Genomic DNA, 17,825 nt, shown 5'->3' with positions numbered 1-17,825 from the left:
ATTGCAACGTCCTTTTTGTCCTAATGGTGTCAACATGCTATGAATTTTGGGACAAATGCCCATTCAATGGGTGCTTCACAGAGCAGTCAACTGACCATATACAAAAATAAGCTCAATGTCATCCAGACACAAATTCATTGCTTATCAGTCTCTGAGGCTATATGTTCAAATTGCAACACCCAAGTAATTAGACGAATCATTTTTCATCAGTTTGTAAATAGAATTTTAATAACTTAATCAGTTATAATTGTATTAATAAAAGTCATTGCTATTTAATAATGTGACAAATTGTAATTTTGTGGTTTGAGGTCACTTAATTTGGCAGCAATATCTGCTTTTCCAACAAGGACATCATGTTTGATATCTACCAATTATAACTGCCTAATCTGTTATCCACATCTAAAGACAATGGAAAGGATTGATTCGGACCACTATAAAAGCAGCAACAACTAGAACCCATTTGCAGGAGCATCTGATATTTCCCTTTTGGAGTCATTTCACTACACCAAGGGACAAAGATGAAGTGGTTGCTCATTGCACTAGCTTGCATTCAGCTCTCTGAATGTTTAATCAGGTAAGAACCTAGGATCGGAGTCTTGGTTCTGAAGTTAGATATGATATGACTCTTTCCTCACAGATGGAAGATGATAATGTCATCAAGATGTTTTGAGTTTGCTTTGAACATTTCAATTCGGAATCTCTCTTCTGCCACAAGGAACATAGGAACAAGAATAGGCCATTGAGCCCCTCCAGCTTGTTCTGTCAGCCAGTGAGATCACGGATGATCCTATGACCTAACTCCATATTTTGACCCATATCCTTTAATACTTCTGGATAACAAAACTCTATCAATCTCAGGTTTAAAATTTGCAATTGACCTAGCACCAATTGCCACTTGTGGAAAAGAGTTCCAAATTTCTACCGCCCTTTGTGTGTAGAAGTGGTTCTTAATTTCACTCCTGACAGGTTTGACTCTAATCTTTAGATTAGCCCCTTGGTCCTTGACTTCCCAAACAGCAGAAATAGTTTCTCTCTATCGAACCCATCTGTTCCCCTAAATATCTTGAAAACTTTGATCAAATTGCCTCTTAATCTTTTAAATTCTAGGGAATACAACCCTGGTTTGTGTAATGTCTCCTTAACCCTTGGAATGCAGGTATCTTTCTGGTAAATCTATGCTGCACACCCTCCAAGGCTAATATATCCTTCCATAGGTGTGGTGCCTATAGTACTCCAGGTGTGGCCTAACCAGCGATTTGTATAACTGAAGCATGTTTTGTACCTCCATGTATTCTAGTCCTCTAGATATAAAGGTCAGCGTGCCATTAGCCTTTCTGATTGTTTTCTGTACCTGTTCATGACAAGTTCATTATATTAGTAATGCCTGTGTGCTTAATGGGCTGATTTGTCTTTGTGCCCAATCTTGCCGTCAACCTCCTGGTTACATAGTAATAAAATGCCAATGAAAGATCAGAAAATTGGATGAGCAGGCTTCCATTAGCTTTTCCCTTAGTCCCTCATGCCTGGGGTGTTGCAGCCAATGGCATTTTGTGTACTAGATAGCATACACACTTTTCATATTGTAGCCTCAATAAGGCACCAGGACACACGAGAATTACTTAGAATACCTATTATATTTGAGAAGATACAAGTGGGCTTTTGCCATCAAAGTCCATTTTGAGTAGGTGGAAGGAACGTTCCCTGTGTAATTGGGCTCCTAAAGATCAATAGGATTGATTTTCTGTCTGCAACATTATAGTTTTTTGCATTTCTAATAGATTGGCCAACATTGATGAAATTTGTCATGGGTATGGAATATTTTTGTGAGGGGACAATTTTGATGTAATTATTATGAGAAGTTTTTTTACCAATATCCACAAGAAAAAGCCTGAATATAGCAGACATTAAGTGAAGTGTCTATAGACCTTTAGCTGAACATGAATTGGAGAGAAAAAGGGGATTCAGTGATAAATACTACATTCTGGAAAGGAAAGAAAAATCCCTTCTCAGTGCTCCACAAACAATCAGCATGCATCTCAATCCATGAAGCTGTTATTTAAACAGAAACTGTCAGATATTGATAATCCCATTTTGGAAATAGTTGTGCTTATTATGGCCTAATCCTTCTCCTAATCTGTATGTTCTTTTGTGTGTATCCCTTCTCACATTAATCCCTGTTTTGTGTATATGCCACTTTTGTTTATGAAACTGAACATAGCCTGTGAGCATGACGCTGTAAGGTGTAGAGAAAAATGTAGAAAGACATATTTGCCCAAGTGTTGACCCTCTTTCACTCCTATCCTTGCAGAGTGAAATTATTTAAGGGTAAATCTGTCCGCAATATCTTGTCGGAACGTGGTTTACTTGAGGATTTCCTAAAGAAACACCCATACAATCCCCTTTCCAAGTACCGTGGGCCATCCCAGCAGGACTCATCAGGGTCAACAGAGCCACTATTGAACTACCTGGATGTAAGTAATCAGTAGTGTTTTTAAGGAAGAGCAGCAAATAGAATAGAAATGGTCATCCTGATTGATTTGATTGCATTCTGCCCTTCATTAACCCTGCCACCGGTATCTGAAATCTAAAAGTACAGCAAATATTGCTGGCAATCATTTTGCAATAGTTATATTTTAGCACAGCGCTAAGAGAATGTATGATTGAAACTGAAAATAGCCCCTTGCCATTCCTACATATTTTACTAAATGCTGATTTGCTCCCATTCCTCATTACGTGAACAAGTGGAATATTTGCCAAAAGTAGCCCTGTTGCATTTAGAGATCTTTGTTAAGCATTTGGAAAACTAATTTGTTTTAATTAAACTGCGGGGGCAGTAAAATTGTAAAATGGATGCAAAATTCGTTCCCATTATGGTTGGGTTAAACGCACTTCCTAAACTAAGCTTTTAGAAAACTCAATGCTTAAACACATCGGATCTGTTACACATCTCTACTGTACTTTGTCTGAGAACCAGATCCATTTCGAATTTCACATCTTCCTTTTAATTTACTGACAGCTGTCATACTATGGAACAATCAGCATCGGGACTCCACCTCAGAGTTTCCTTGTCGTCTTTGATACTGGCTCTTCAAACCTTTGGGTCCCATCGGGTTACTGCTCTAGTCCAGCATGTCGTAAGTAAATCTAGACCATAGAAGGAATTCTCATAATGGCACATTTTGGTACACAGAACCTTGGAGGTGATGCAGTTACTTCTTTTCAACTCCAATTTGCTTCATTATGATTTTATAATGCAATTGTTAAGCACTAAATTCCCTCTTAGATTCCCTGTTGTGTAATTCAAATAATTGGTTTCTTCAATTTCGTTAGCCTTTGGATGATCAGGAATAGTTTGTATCCAAAAGAAGGTGGGAGCTGGGTTGATTCAGGATCCAACTTTGTATGTTATAGCTTAGATCTCCAGGTCAGTAATCTAAAGCAGGAAGTCCTGTGCCTCTTATTTTCCAAGCACATTGTGTTCATGACCTACTACTGGTTGAGTCATCGATGTTACAACCAACCAATGAAATATTAGAAGGATGTAAATAATTTCCACAGATCATCAAGTTTTTATTTCCAAATGAATGAAACTGGGTAAACAAAACAGTTGCTATATGAGAACTACCTCCTGAATTGACCTGGAGCTGGCAGACCTGAGTTATACTGTCTGCCCAGTATTAGTGTTGAAGCAGGGAGGGGGTAATGGGTTCTTATGGTAATCCTGTAGTTTTATAGTCACCATTACTAATACTTGCTTTTGGTATGAAATTTATTTGTAATTAATTGAATTTAAATTGCCCAGTTGTTGTGGTGGGGTTTGATCACATCTCCACAACATTCGTCCAGGCCAAATTGTTGTTGTATTGAAATGAACACTGTAATCTAATGAAACTAACTGGATAAGATGTGCTTTTCTTGTAGGTGATCATCGCAAGTTTAATCCACAAGCGTCCTCAACATTTCGCATTTCAAACAAGTACCTGGCAATCCAATATGGTACAGGCAGCATGACTGGTGTACTGGGATATGACACTGTCAGAGTAAGTCAAACTAGCTGATTTCCCATGTCTGAGGGGTCCTTAGAGAAGTCAGTGTTGCAGATTGTGTTCTAATTTTAATTCTTTCACAGGGTGTGGCTGTTGCTGGCTCGGCCAACATTTATTTCTCATCCCTAATTGCTCTTGACCAAGGATCTTCAAACCTCAAGAACAACTTCCTTCCCTTTGTATTTCATCATGCTTGTGTTAAATGCTCACAATCCATCAGCTTTACTGATTCTTTTTTGTATCTGCCAACTGGCTTTTAACAATTTGTAATGTTGGGCTCCCGAGTCACTCTCCTCGACCATTCCTAATTTCTCTCCATTTGGAAAATACTCTTTTAACTTCTGTCCAAAGCGAATGGCCTCACACATACCCACATTGAATTCAGTATGCCCATTCACTTATTCTGGTTATGTTCACTTGCGACAATGTGCTGCCATCTGCACTGCTTGCTTTCCCTCCTAGCTCCATGTAACCTGCAGTCTAATACAACTCTCCATTCCTTCATCTAATTATGGTGAAAAGATGAGGCTCCAGATCAGATTCCCGGGGAACACCACTTGTCACATTCCACCAGTCAGCGTACATATCCTGTATCTCCTCTCTCTGCATCCTACTTCCCAACTGATTTCTAGCCAAAGTAAAAAGTCCACCTCAAAAGTATGCCCTTGCTTTCGCTAATCTTCTCTTATGTGGAACCTTATCCAAAGTCTTTTGGATGTCCTGATGTACAACATCCATTGACATTCCCTAATCTACATTATAAGTGACCCTTTCAAAAGGTTCAGCTTGTTTATAAGGACATGAATTTTCTTTAATAAAGTCACAATGGCTCTGTCTGATCAGCTGACACTTGTTTAAGTGCTGGGTCAATCTCGCCTCAATCACAGATTCAAGTAGTAACTGAGTGCATTTCATAAATAATTCATTGGCTGTAAAACATTCTGGGATATCTAAACAACATCTGACGGTGCTACATAAGTAGCAGTTTTTTCTTTCTTTAATTTACAATCACTTTCTGGTCCACCTTTTTTGGCACATAATCCCCAAGATACTTTGGGGCAAGTGTAACAGCAGCTATCTAGAATTGGCCAACTATGGGTGCATACCTGGCCCAAACAGTCAGAAACTCTGATGCCCAGCTGGTATTTTGGGAAAGGTTATCCAAGTTTCCCCTGACAGTCCCTCCATTTGTTGTGGAAGAAAAGTCACTTGGAGTACGGAGATGGTTAAAGTCAGAAAATCTTTATTTTGAGCAGGGAAGGGAAAGAGCTAAGCTATAGAATCTCTCAGAGAGCAGTTACAATAACTCACATTTATACACAATACAGCTTCAGCTGGCTACATGGCCGAGTATATTTTGACTGCTCATGGACTTCAATGTGTCCCTGCAAAGCACATCACATCATATTCTCATAGTCAAGCAAGCTCATGGGAAAGTACGAAATGGAAAAACATACAAAGCTTATCGGCTACAGTAACTTCATCTCTAACAAATCACATTTAGAAAAACATTCCAGGTGTGTCAGCAAAAGATTATGGAAAAATACAGCAAAAGAATCTGCTTTCATGAGTATAACTCAAAGTAATCTTTTATCCCTTTATTTCCCAAATCACATATCTTCCTCAGCCTCTGAAAGAAGAGGTGGTGTTCCAGAAAATGTTTAAAACATGATGTGTTTCTTCAATGGCTTGGACCGGTTGGGACCACATCTGCCCATTTGGAGACTGCAGTGCCTCACCTCACTAGATGTGTTGGTGTCCAATGATGCACCAGAACCTGATTGAGTCGTTGGAGTGGGAACTTCTGGTGTAGGGAGTCTGTGTCCCTGTCTTCACACTCCCGAAGGCATTCACCTAGCAACAGGCAGCAGGGGGTTCTACACCTTGCGAGGGCAATTTCAAACAGCAGAGACCAAGATACTGGCAGAACCCCAATGTGTTCATTACTACCAGGCCTATGTTACTTGACCTTCTGACAGAATGACCTACCGTAAGATATTTAAACAGTTTTCGTTTCAATTAGGTATCCAACATTGATATCACCCACCAAGAATTTGGTTTAAGCATCACTGAGCCTGGCAGTTTTCTTTATTATGCTGAATTTGATGGAGTTCTGGGATTGGGATATCCAAATCTTGCCTATGGGGGTGCCACAACTGTTTTCGAAAACATGATGTCTGAGCATCTGCTGGAGCAACCTATGTTTGCTTTTTATCTGACCAGGTGAAGTATAATGTTCACGACTCCTAAATTAATCATTTCATAATGAATATCCAACAAAATCTACACAATCATTGCCTTTGCTTTCCATTTTCTCTTTATCAACACCATTAATGTTATCAGCTGGATTTTTCTCTGGCATGATTCTGTAGGTGACACAGTGTTGGGAAATTAAGCTAGATAAGGATTGGAGGCCGGTAGTCAGATCACCATCTCCATCTGCACCAGAGCAAAGTGTCTTCCAGCTCCCCCTGCCCCATCTGACATGGGGTCTTAGTCACTTGACTGTTGACCACTCAATGCATTTAAATGATGGTAGGGGACAGGGTGAGGGAAACCAGCCAATTTCCCTCTGTTCAGCTTTAGGTATGGCCAACCTCAACCTGGAATCCAGGATATGGCAGCAATACATCATGCAGCAGAAGTAGGAAGCAACTAATAACTCTGTTTGGAGAGCAAAGACTAGCAGTGGTCATCTCTACATCCCTTTAGGCTCTTTCAAACACATTTTTGACAAAAGGCCATTCTTATATGATCTTTAAAAGGTGACAGAAATTGTGAACCTGCACACTTCCCAATTTAATTTCTTTTCACTTTTGATTTACAGACAGGATGGTGAGTCAGGAAGTGAAGTTGTATTTGGTGGATTTGATCCAAACCATTACACAGGTAACATCAACTGGGTTCCTGTCACTGTGGAAGAATACTGGCAAATCCTTGTGGACAGGTAAGTAAATAAACATTAAAAAATTCTTATGTTCTGGAATAGAATTAAACTGCAAAGATGTTCTTTGTGCTGAGATCATTCATAATGATAAACAGATTAAGTGTTGCACAGCATTTACTGGGCAGTTTAACATGATAGCATATTAAAGAAAAATATTAGGGATTAGATTGGAAATGAATAATTCAGAGTTATTCAAATTCAGATCAAGAAAAGATGATTTAACCTTCAATTGTGCTCCATTGTGCTCTCATGGACTTCCACCCCATACCTCCTGATGATTCTCTACATCTTCCAAATCTACCAGATTAGAAGATCACACAGCATGATCAATATCTCTATAACCCTTAACACCTACTCAACTGACATTGATCCAGCTCCTTATAATGACACCGTCCCCTATTCATGTTGGGGTTGCTGAAATGCAAGCCAACGGCAACTGCATTGGTACAGCACTTTTCACTTATTGGAACAACCAAAGGCACAATGCAGATTGAACAGTGGATGGAGCAGGTATTTAAGGAGTGATTAGAGGGAGGTAACTAAAAGCACAGTTAAGGAATTGACTTTTGAGGATGAAGAAAGTTTTGAAATAGAATTTTCAACAAAAAAAAGCTATCATGACTCTGGCACAATCAGCAAGTATAAGATGCACAGTAAATGGGAGATAAAGCGGACAGTGCATGCTGTTAGTGTTGGAGGAGATCACAATGATACAGTTAGGCAAGGCGGTGGAGGGACTTGAGCATCAAGAGGGAAACTTTGAAGCCAATGCTCTGGATGACTTAGAGTCAAATGCAAACCAGAAAAGTGAGAATCAAAATACACAAACCTGGCAAAAGATTGCAAGACAAATAATATTTTAGAGTTGAGAGAATAATAAAAGTAGAACAGCTGTATTAATAGATTCAAAAGCTCAATCAAAGTGTTATATTGTATATTTACTGAAAGTATAATGGCCAAATTCAATTTGCAATCCTTCTTGATATACGATGCATACATTCACATACATTAATCTCCATAAACAGTTGGCATTTAGATTTCTGAAAATGGTCACATAATCATGAATGTCCTTTTCCTCCCTAGTGTGAAGGTCAACGGCCAGGTAGTGGCTTGTGAAAACGGTTGTCAGGCCTTTGTCGATACTGGCACCTCTCTGATTATTGGCCCTGTCTCACCGATCCAGAGAATTCAGCACGAGATTGGTGCAGAAGCACAACTTTATTCTGTGGTAACCTGCATTGTATTTTATCACAAGAAGGAGATGATTTCATCTTAAATCTTTGAGGACACAAGGTCTTAAATACATTGTGCAGTTTTGGTCTCCTTATTTAAGGAAAGATGTAAATGCGTTGAAGGCGGTTCAGAGTAGGTTTACTAGATTAATACCTATAATGAGCAGGTTGTCTTATGAGGAAAGATTGGACAGACTGGGCTTGTTTCCATTGGAGTTTAGAAGAATGAGGGGTGACTTGACTGAATTATACAAGACCCTGAATGGTCTTGACAAGGTGGATGTGGAAAGAGTGTTCCCTCTTGTGAGTGAGCTCAGAACTAGGGGTCATTGTTTTAAAATTGGGGGAGTTGGAGAAAAAAAATTTCACTCAGACGGTTTTGCAACTTTGGACCTCTCTGCCTCAGAAGATGGTGGATTCGGGGTCATTGAATGTTTTAAAGGCAGGGATAGATAGATAGATTCTTGTTAGGCAAGGGAATCAAAGGTTATCAGGAGTAGATGGGAATGTGGAATTCGAAACACAAGCAGATCTGCCATGATCTTATTGAATGCTGGAGCAGGCTCAAGGGATGAATGGCCTAGTCCTGCTCCCATTTCTTATGTTCCCTAAATTAAAAGAGGCTCAGATGCATTCATTACAATAGTTTACACATATGCTAAAATTAAGGAAAGGCTCAGAGCAAACTGATAGACAAGAATTCATTTTAAACATAAATGAGACCTGTGGTCCCAGATAATACCACTGTTAACCTGTTGTTTCTCTGTTCTACAGCTTGGTGTGAACTGTCGTAACCTTCCCACCATGCCCTATGTGACGTTCACCATCAATGGAATTGACTACCACCTTTCTCCTGACCAATATGTGCTCCAGGTATGCTTTAAACCTTGGGCTGCCAGAATCTCCACAGCATTGTTCATCATCTCAGGGTGTCTGATATTTGTAAAGGTTTCAGTGCAATGGCTGTACCTCATTTACATTTATATTTACATGGAACTTTTATTCATTATTTCTTCCACTCCACTTTCTTTCATCAACTTTAGTTGAAGTACAACTGCACAATTAGCTGAATGACTTCCCTCTGTTCTGTGAGACTCTGTTCCTTTAAATACAGTTCTGTGGGTACCTGCTGACCCGAGTACATGCTCAAATGGTTCTTGCTTAAACTGTGAGTCAGGGCCGCACGTTTTGTTGAGTTATTCAACAGTGTACCACACTTTAGGCCAACTCTGTCTTTACCCATTTGCACACATTCCAGCGCAGTAATCAGGAATGGGGGCTCAGGCCGATTGGTCGTCCACTCATAACATGTGGCAGTTCCGGCTGAATCATTTTCCCCAAATCACTAGCACACATGCCCTGAGAATGAAAGTCTCTGCCCGTTCTTCTTCAAATAGGGTTCTCACCCACATCACTCCTTGAGACAGCACCATCAACAAAAAGGTGAACTGTTAATTCATCCAATCGCCAAAGATGCATTCTAGTTGCATGAAAGTTTCTGCTGCATTTGCCATTTGGCACTTTAGCTTCAAAGTAATTCATTGTGCAAAGTTCTTTTTGCTTTCTAAGAAATGTCAGGGTGTTCTGGTCATCATGAAGTTTGGGGCAAATGCTTCTTCTCCTGCCTGTTAATTTAGTATGTTTGTATGTAATATAGTTTGTCATAAAAGCAAGTGCATTCTTATAAGCCAACAAATGTAGGGAAATCTATTGATTTGTTCTTCATTGCTTTACTTGCAGAACAATTACAATGGCTACAAATATTGTGAAAGCGGATTTAGCACGATGGCTCTTTCTAATTCTGAAGACCTCTGGATTCTTGGAGATGTCTTCATTGGAGTCTACTATTCCATTTTTGATCGAGGAAATAACCGAATGGGCTTTGCCCGGGCTGTCTAATTTGTTCATTCATGGCTTTGTTTAAATTGCTTCCTCGACCTCTCCCCGATTCACATTTACAAATCTTCCCGACATTCCTCACAATTCCCAAATGCAACAGACATCATGGTGGTACCAATGATTTCAAACAATGTTAATAATTTACACAGATGAAGAAGGTATTTGATTTTAAACCAAGCAACGTGCGGGCTGCCTGTCTGGCTCTGAATCTATTTAGTGTTGTACTTTGCAAAATATTATTGGAAAAAATTAATGGACAATATTAAAAATAAATATTAAATATCAGAAATGCATTAATAGCTCTGATCTCTTACTTTGCTATGAGCACTGGAGGTGACTGAGATACACTCCAGTTTGTGCTCACACTACACAAAGATATCCGTGTGACTGATCTATGATAAATTCCCCAGACACTAGGAGTCAACTGAATACAGCTTTCAGCCAAATTGTATTTACATCTTTGGCTTTACAGGAATAACTATTAATCTAATGTGCAGATTTTGAAATGGGTTTTGGCATCTGTAGCAACTTTGTTTAGGGTCAGAGTTCTCTGTTTGTTTTCTCCCATTTCTGTGTTTAAGATCATGTTGCAGCTTTTTACCTTTGAACCTGATCCTAAGATGGCAGCTGCAGGTCAAGGCAAACCCAACAGTGCAGCGCTCAATAAACCCCTAACACAAAAAACAAAATACTACAGATGATGCAAATCCAACATAGAAAAGCAGAAAATGCTCAGTAGGTCAGGAAGCAGCTGAGGGGAACGAAAGTTAGGGTTAATGTTTCAGGTCTATAACTGTTCATCCAAAGGGTATGTAACATCCTGGCCTGAAACACTAACTACATTCACAAAATTCTCATGCACCGCTCAATCTATTCAATCGATTTTAGTTCATCCATCCAGCAAATTCCTACATTTCCCCATTGCACCATCAAATAAGTATTTCATTAATTCAAGTCTTTTTGCCTCCATCATTGTGTCTGTTCATGACTCCAAGCATGAAGACAAATTTACTGATAACATCCCTAAGTCTACCTTGTACTAGTTTGAGCATGTGTCCCTTCTCCTATTTCCATAGTTTACTTTAAGGTATTCCAGATATGCTTCATATCTCTGAAATACTCTTCCCCCAAGTTGAGAAGTCCAAGGGGTAAATGTTGGTCCTTAACTCTTGGGCACTAACCTCCCAGAGCAGTTCGTCATCCAGTTCTAATGCTCACCAACTTTTCAAACCAATGAAATCTACAGTAGAAGAGCAAAAATATCGGTAGAGCATCCTGAAGAAGGAATATTAATGCATGGTGGAAGTCATTTTAATTTTTAATCATCAGGCATCTCACCAAATTTCCATTCAAGAGTATCAGGTAAGATCCACAATGGGCTGTAGATTTGTTATATAAGGCTCTTTTATTTTCTTTGCCCAATATCCATATGACTCCTTCATACAGAGCTTGGTGCCTCTCCCTGATGGAATCTAAGATCTAGCCCACACATCCCACAGATTCCAGTTCCTTCAGAGACAAGTTAGACATTAGCTTAAAATCCTTACTGCACAGACAAAATCCTGCCCTACCGATCTCTCACATGAGTTATTTCCAACCTGTTAATTTCACATTTCTCTGCCAGCCACCAAGTGAAACACTATTATCATGTTTCCCACTTGGCTGCAATCTCTAACCACTCAATGCTGGTTCAAATGGGAATGTGACATTTAAACTGGTGGACCCATTCTCATGGATGCAACAACCTCTTGATCAGAGTACTTGCTCCTCTGGTTTAAACTTACGCATTTAGTCAAAGCTAATTGTAGCAACGTGAATCAACTGCACCGAATTGAACTTCGCTTCTGGGCTGTGACCATCCTGTCTGTAAAACAAAAGATAATAAAATAAAGCACATAGACAAAGAAACAATATCATCAACATTGACATATTTCTGCTTTAGTGGTTTAGCACTTGGTGATGCGATTGTCTGCTGGATATTGTATCGAATAGACCATTTTTCTAAATTGAAAACTTGAAGGTATTAATTGCAATATTACCATAAATGCTCCAGGAAACTGCTACCATCCAATTGGATGCTATCGGTTCCAAATGATCAATCATGTTTTTAAATGAATTAAACATGATATGATCTGGGCTCTGGTGGATTCTATTTGGTTTCAATTCTTAACTGGGCAGTCTGATTGCTCAGCAGGAGAGCACTACCATTGGTAATTGTGTGTGTGTGTGTGTGTGTGTGTGTCAGTGTGTGTGTGTGTGTATGTTTGTGTGTGTGTGTGTTTGTGTGTGTGTATGTGCGTGTGCGTGTGTGTGTGTGTGTGTAAGTGTGTATGTGTGTGTGTGTAAGTGAGTGTGTATGTGCTTGTGTGTGAGCGTGTGTATGTTTGTGTGTGCGCACACATGCATTTTTATGGTCATCGTCACTTAGAAAAAGGGTGAAGGGTAATGTGCCTTCATTATAGATTTTTGATTTTGTTCAGTGAATTATTCTTAACATAAATAACATCCTTTTTTCTGGTTTTCAATCTGTTTTACTGCTTGAAATTCTGAATCTTTGCCTGTAACCATCCTGCACAGGAATAAATCCTGTGCATGTCTTCATATGCACCTAGGCCGATTTCTTTTATGCCAGTTAAAACTTTTTAGAATTAAGAATTTAAAGAATTGAAAGAATTTTTATAGAGCAAGCAAACAGAATCCTGCTTTGTACAAACTCCAATGTGAATGGTAACAATTTTCAAACACATATAATTGGTTTGACACTACATTGCATGTACACTTCATCTATCATTAATCAAAGTGATTTGAGGCTACTACCTTCAAGGTGCTTCACTCCAGAGTCAAATGGGGCCTTAGCTACAAGTTTGCACGGTGAAGGCTTTATTGTGCAGTGGGTTGTGTTCGTTACTAATGAATCAGAAGCTCTGGGGTCAAGTCCAACTGCAACATTTAATAACCAAGGAAGGTGCGTTCATAATTTGACCAAACAGACTGATTATTAGCAAATCCTTTCAATGCATGCCAATGTCAGGCAGTAAGAGTGGCAGAGGTTCCTGGTCAGCCATGTGATGGAAAGAATGTTGGCGCCTCTCCCATCACTATCAATAGCTCCAGATTACAACATGCATGGAAAAGTACATGTTGCAGCAGTAATTCTGCCTCACTGATCTGGAGCACACCATTACAGGTTTCATACTGAAGCTAGTTCTACACTATTGTTAAATTTGCAGTGTGAATCCACCCAAAGATTCACCCATCATCAGAGGGAGACAAACACTACAGCTAAAACCTTCAAGAAATCAAAGCTCTGTAAATTTCCTTCCAAACCCAGCGATAACCAAGTGGAATTTTAAGGTTTTATCCGATCTGACAGAGCACTTTATCCAGCTGTGGCCAGACCAGAAATATTATTCTCTTCCAGTTCCAGTTGTACAATTGCCCTTAACAATAAGAAAAACCAAGAGGAGAAGCATGTTTAACTGCAGCGTTAAATTTACTGACCACATGGTCATTGGGAACAATAAACTGATGTGTTCCAAAGATTGGATGAGCCAGTGTCAAAGATGATGGTGAAGCTCTGTGGTGGATTCCCAATGCTGATTGTGTTAAAGTATGAAAACTGTCAGCAAAAACAAAAAGACCAAAATATATCAACTGGAAATATATCAGTGCAACTTGTATTGTTGGGTTCATATTCCTCAACACTCATCAGAAAATGTAAATCTCCCGATCCCTCAAATCACATGAAATGGGAGCAGAGGTCTTCAGCGATTAAATGTAAGAGAGAAGGTGGGCAGAGGTTAATTGACGCCAGCAGAGTGGGCATGTCAGCGGGGTGGGGTGGGGGGCTGCGGTGTAGGAAAATCGGGCAGGAGTACTCGCATCATGGAAGTGATGCCGGGTTCCTGCGAGTTCTCCCACTGGAGGGAATGGGGAGAATTCCATCACAGGAAATAAATACTGGACGATGAGTGAGAATAAATGATCACTCTTCTGTTTCTATGTGTTATATTGAATAATAAATTTTATAATTGAGATGCTTTTGAGATTTTTGACCATTAGCTCTTTGAATTACAGGTGGTTTATCGTCTCTAGCTGGTGCTAACAATGCTGCAGGCGTTGGCAAAAGCTCATCTTGCAACACAAGCCATTGAGGCTGCCCAGAAATAGTGACCCAGTAACCGTCAGCATTGATCAGGCAAGAAGCTGCAAGTCAGTAGGTCTACCAGAAACCATCAGTCATTTCCAACATTGGCTGGAATTTTCTGGCTCGTTGGTTTGGGGAATTATGGCAGGTGGAAAGGGGCAATATGGCAAGAAGGCCAAAAATTGATTTCACGACGTCATGAAGCCAGTTAGCTGGGTGAACGGTTCAATGCCAATGAGCACAAATCCAAAGCTCAAACTACAACAGCTGAACTTCACCCATTGTCCTATCTGTGTAAGTTATAGCAGGTTAAAGACCTATGGCATATGGTCTACTAGAACTGTCTCTCTCTGCTTCTGAATTATTACACTTGAATAACAACCAACCCAGAGAATAATATAAATTACCGGTGGAAGCTGCAATAAAAGTAAGAAAGATGTGAGATGGTACATCTTAATAGAAAGAATGGAGAGGTCACTTATTAATTGGAAGGTACAAATGTAGATGGCGTAGAGGAATAGAGGAACAAAGGGGTCAAAGAGAACCAAGTGTTATCACAGGTTAGCGAGGCCATTGGAAAAGCAAAGCAAGCAATAATCTTTATTTTGATAGGTTAAAGTTGTAATGAGCATTAGATCACAGTGTCCAGTTCTGGTCACCATTTTACAAAAAGGATACAGAGGCACTGGAGAGGGTTGAGAGAAGATTTACAGGGGTGATGCCAGGAATGTGTGGGTATACACATCAGAAAAGGATTGACAGGCTGGGTCTCTTTTCTCTTGAAATATGAAGGCTGAGGGCTGAACTAACTAAAATAATGAAAGGTGTCGATAGAGTAGATACAGGGAGAATGTTACCCCTTGAGGGGAGGATCATGACCAGAGACCATCAATATAAGATAATCACCAAAAAATCCAATAGGCAACTCTGAAGAACTTTTTATTATCCAAAGAGCGGTGAGAATGTGGACCTCACTACCACAGGGAGTGGTTGGAGAAAATAATATAGATGCATTTAAAAGCAAAATAGAAAAGCACATGAGGAAGAAGGGAATAAGAGATGACAATGATGGATTATATGAGGAATGGTGGGAGGAAGATCGAGAGGAGCATAAATGCCAGCGTGGACTCGTTATTGTGATGGGCAGAATGGGAAAATTTGGAGTGCGGACAAAAGTCAGTTTCCCACCGGCGTGAAAACAGGTTTACATTTCCCGCTCCCTAATTTCATGGAGGGTCAGGTTGCTGCTGCACCAGGGCGGGAACCTCATTTACATGCATTTGAATAACATGAATACTCATTAAAAACCCAGCTCGCCAGCATTACACCTCCACCCTTCCAGATCAAATGACCACATCAGTGTCAAATTACATCGGCGTGAATCACAACCAGATTTGCAAGCACGACTGAAAGAAAGTCACTTTGCCAAATCCAAGGCCTGATGGTGGGCCTGTGGCTGCACAAGACAGCAACAGCCTGAAGTGGGCAATGGTGCCAGAGCAATGGGTAACATTGGTGTCCACATGCAAACTAACGCTGTGCTCATACAGAGGACCAAAACTGCCTCTGTCCTCAGTTTAAGACATGCCCACTCTTTACATTGGATGCTGGTTACATTTCAAATTGCCGACCTATCCACACCTTCACTTTTAATCTCGGTGTATAAGACAATCCCCTTCTGAGGGATTTCTCAAGGCTTCAAACATCGATTTCTAAGCCGAAATCTCGGGGCTATCTATTTTCAATTTGTAATAACCTACATGATCTGCTCTAGGCTTGTGAATATATATTTAATGCACATCCTACACTCCTCCACCAACCGCGATATTGTAGCAGGTCATCTCTACCTGGCCTGAGTGACCTGGGGCTGAATCTTGCCCTTGATGGGAGGGGGAGGTGGGACTGACCGACTCGGGAGCGAGCGGACAGCCAATCACAGCCGCTGAAATGGGCACCGCCGCCATTGTACGTATGCAGACCAATTAAGTCCCGCCCAGCGTGACGCACGACGGGAAGCGTTATGCACTTCCAGTGCGGGCAGAGGGAGTCCCCAGAAGTGAAGGAGCCATCTTTAGCGCATGTGCGTGTGAAAGAGCGCACATCTCTCTGAGGCTAAGTGCTGCCTCAGGGAGGTCACTGAAAGGATTTCAAAGTTTAAAAATAGAAAAATAATAAAATCATTAGCATGTCCCCCTCACGTGACAATGTCACGCGAGATGGGACGTGTTAAAAAAATGCACAAAAACTTTATTAAAATTTTTTAAAACCGACATGAATCCTCATCCCACTGCTAGATGAGGTCTCATGTTTTTTCAGAATCCCGCCGGCGCTCCTGGCCTTCCCGCCAGCCTTAAGGTTGGATGGGCAGGGCCTTTAATTGTTTTAACTATCTTGTCAATGGTTCAATTGGCCATTGACAGGTTGGCGGGCGGACAGCTGATCGCACTGTGCCCCCGCCTTCCTGAATATTTAAATGGGGCGGGGTTCTGTCCGACACCATCCCGTGTCATTTACGTGTCAGCGAGCAGGCCCCACCCCCAGCTCGCTGACGGAACAATTCTGCCCCTGGAGTTGTACCGCTGAATTTTGTCAATGGGTTTACTGGGACCAACAAGGAGAGAACTGCCAGCATCAACAATGGCAGGACAACCTCCACTGCAGGCCACAACCTCACCATTGATTGTCACTCTGAAGGAGAAAAATGTGTCAAAAATTCGTCAAAGATTGAAAACTGCCTCAGATATTAAACAGTAAATAATAACGAGTTGGTTTTCCTAATTTGCTGAAACGAGTGACGGGAACCCAATAAATTTGACCTGTGGAGCAACTCGAATCAACTGCAACAAATTGATCTTCCCTTCTGGGCATAGATTATTTTTTAAATGGAGAGAGAATTCAGAAATCTGGAGTGCAAAGGGACTTGGGAGTCCCAGTCCAGGATTCTCTTAAGGTTAACTTACAGGTTGAGGCGGTAGTTAGGAAGGCAAATGCAATGTTGGCATTTATTTCAAGAGGACTAGAATATAAAAGCAGGGATGTGCTGCTGAGGCTTTATAAGGCTCTGGTCAGACCACATTTAGAATATTGTGAGCAACTTTAGGCCCCGTATCTAAGGAAGGATGTGTTGGCCCTGGAGAGGGTCCAGAGGAGGTTCACAAGAATGATCCCAGGAATGAAAGGCTTAACATATGAGGAACGTTTGAGGACTCTGGGTCTATACTCGATGGAGTTTAGAAGGATGAGGGGGGATCTGATTGAAACTTACAGAATACTGAAAGGCCTGGATAGAGTGGACGTGGGGAAGATGTTTCCATTAGTAGGAGAGACTAGGACCCAAGGGAACAGCCTCAGAGTAAAGGGAAGACTTGTTAGAACAGAGATGAGGAGAAACTTCTTTAGCCAGAGAGTGGTGAATCTATGGAATTCATTGACACAGAAGGCTGTGGAGGCCAGGTCATTGAGTATATTTACCACCGAGATAGATAGGTTCTTGATTGGTAAGGGGATCAAAGGTTACGGGGAGAAGGCGGGAGAATGGAGTTGAGAAACTTATT

The 17,825-nt window shown here is 40.7% G+C and overlaps 1 protein-coding gene across 1 annotated transcript; it reads left to right on the top strand.

The window, feature by feature from the left end:
* The first annotated feature begins 518 nt into the window (after positions 1–518).
* LOC121281993 (pepsin A-like) lies at positions 519–10,167 on the top strand. The gene is made up of 9 exons (XM_041195310.1): positions 519–574; positions 2,309–2,471; positions 3,017–3,134; positions 3,922–4,040; positions 6,070–6,269; positions 6,874–6,993; positions 8,077–8,221; positions 9,000–9,098; positions 9,966–10,167. Exons 1-9 carry the CDS (start codon positions 519–521, stop codon positions 10,122–10,124), a joined length of 1,179 nt encoding a protein of 392 aa, XP_041051244.1. The 3' UTR covers positions 10,125–10,167.
* The last annotated feature ends 7,658 nt before the right edge of the window (positions 10,168–17,825 follow it).

Source organism: Carcharodon carcharias, chromosome 9 (genome assembly GCF_017639515.1).
Source record: "Carcharodon carcharias isolate sCarCar2 chromosome 9, sCarCar2.pri, whole genome shotgun sequence".
Classification (NCBI taxonomy): Eukaryota; Metazoa; Chordata; class Chondrichthyes; order Lamniformes; family Lamnidae; genus Carcharodon; species Carcharodon carcharias.
Note: the sequence above shows the minus strand (reverse complement) of the source record. Positions and strands in the feature narration are given on the sequence as shown.

Excerpts from the sequence above, each read along its gene's own strand:
- LOC121281993 (XM_041195310.1), top strand. The coding sequence starts at position 519 with ATGAAGTGGTTGCTCATTGCACTAGCTTGCATTCAGCTCTCTGAATGT. Across the intron at positions 575-2,308 it reads CTCTCTGAATGTTTAATCAG|AGTGAAATTATTTAAGGGTA; the intron begins GTAAGAACCTAG and ends CTATCCTTGCAG. Across the intron at positions 6,270-6,873 it reads TTTGCTTTTTATCTGACCAG|ACAGGATGGTGAGTCAGGAA; the intron begins GTGAAGTATAAT and ends TTTGATTTACAG.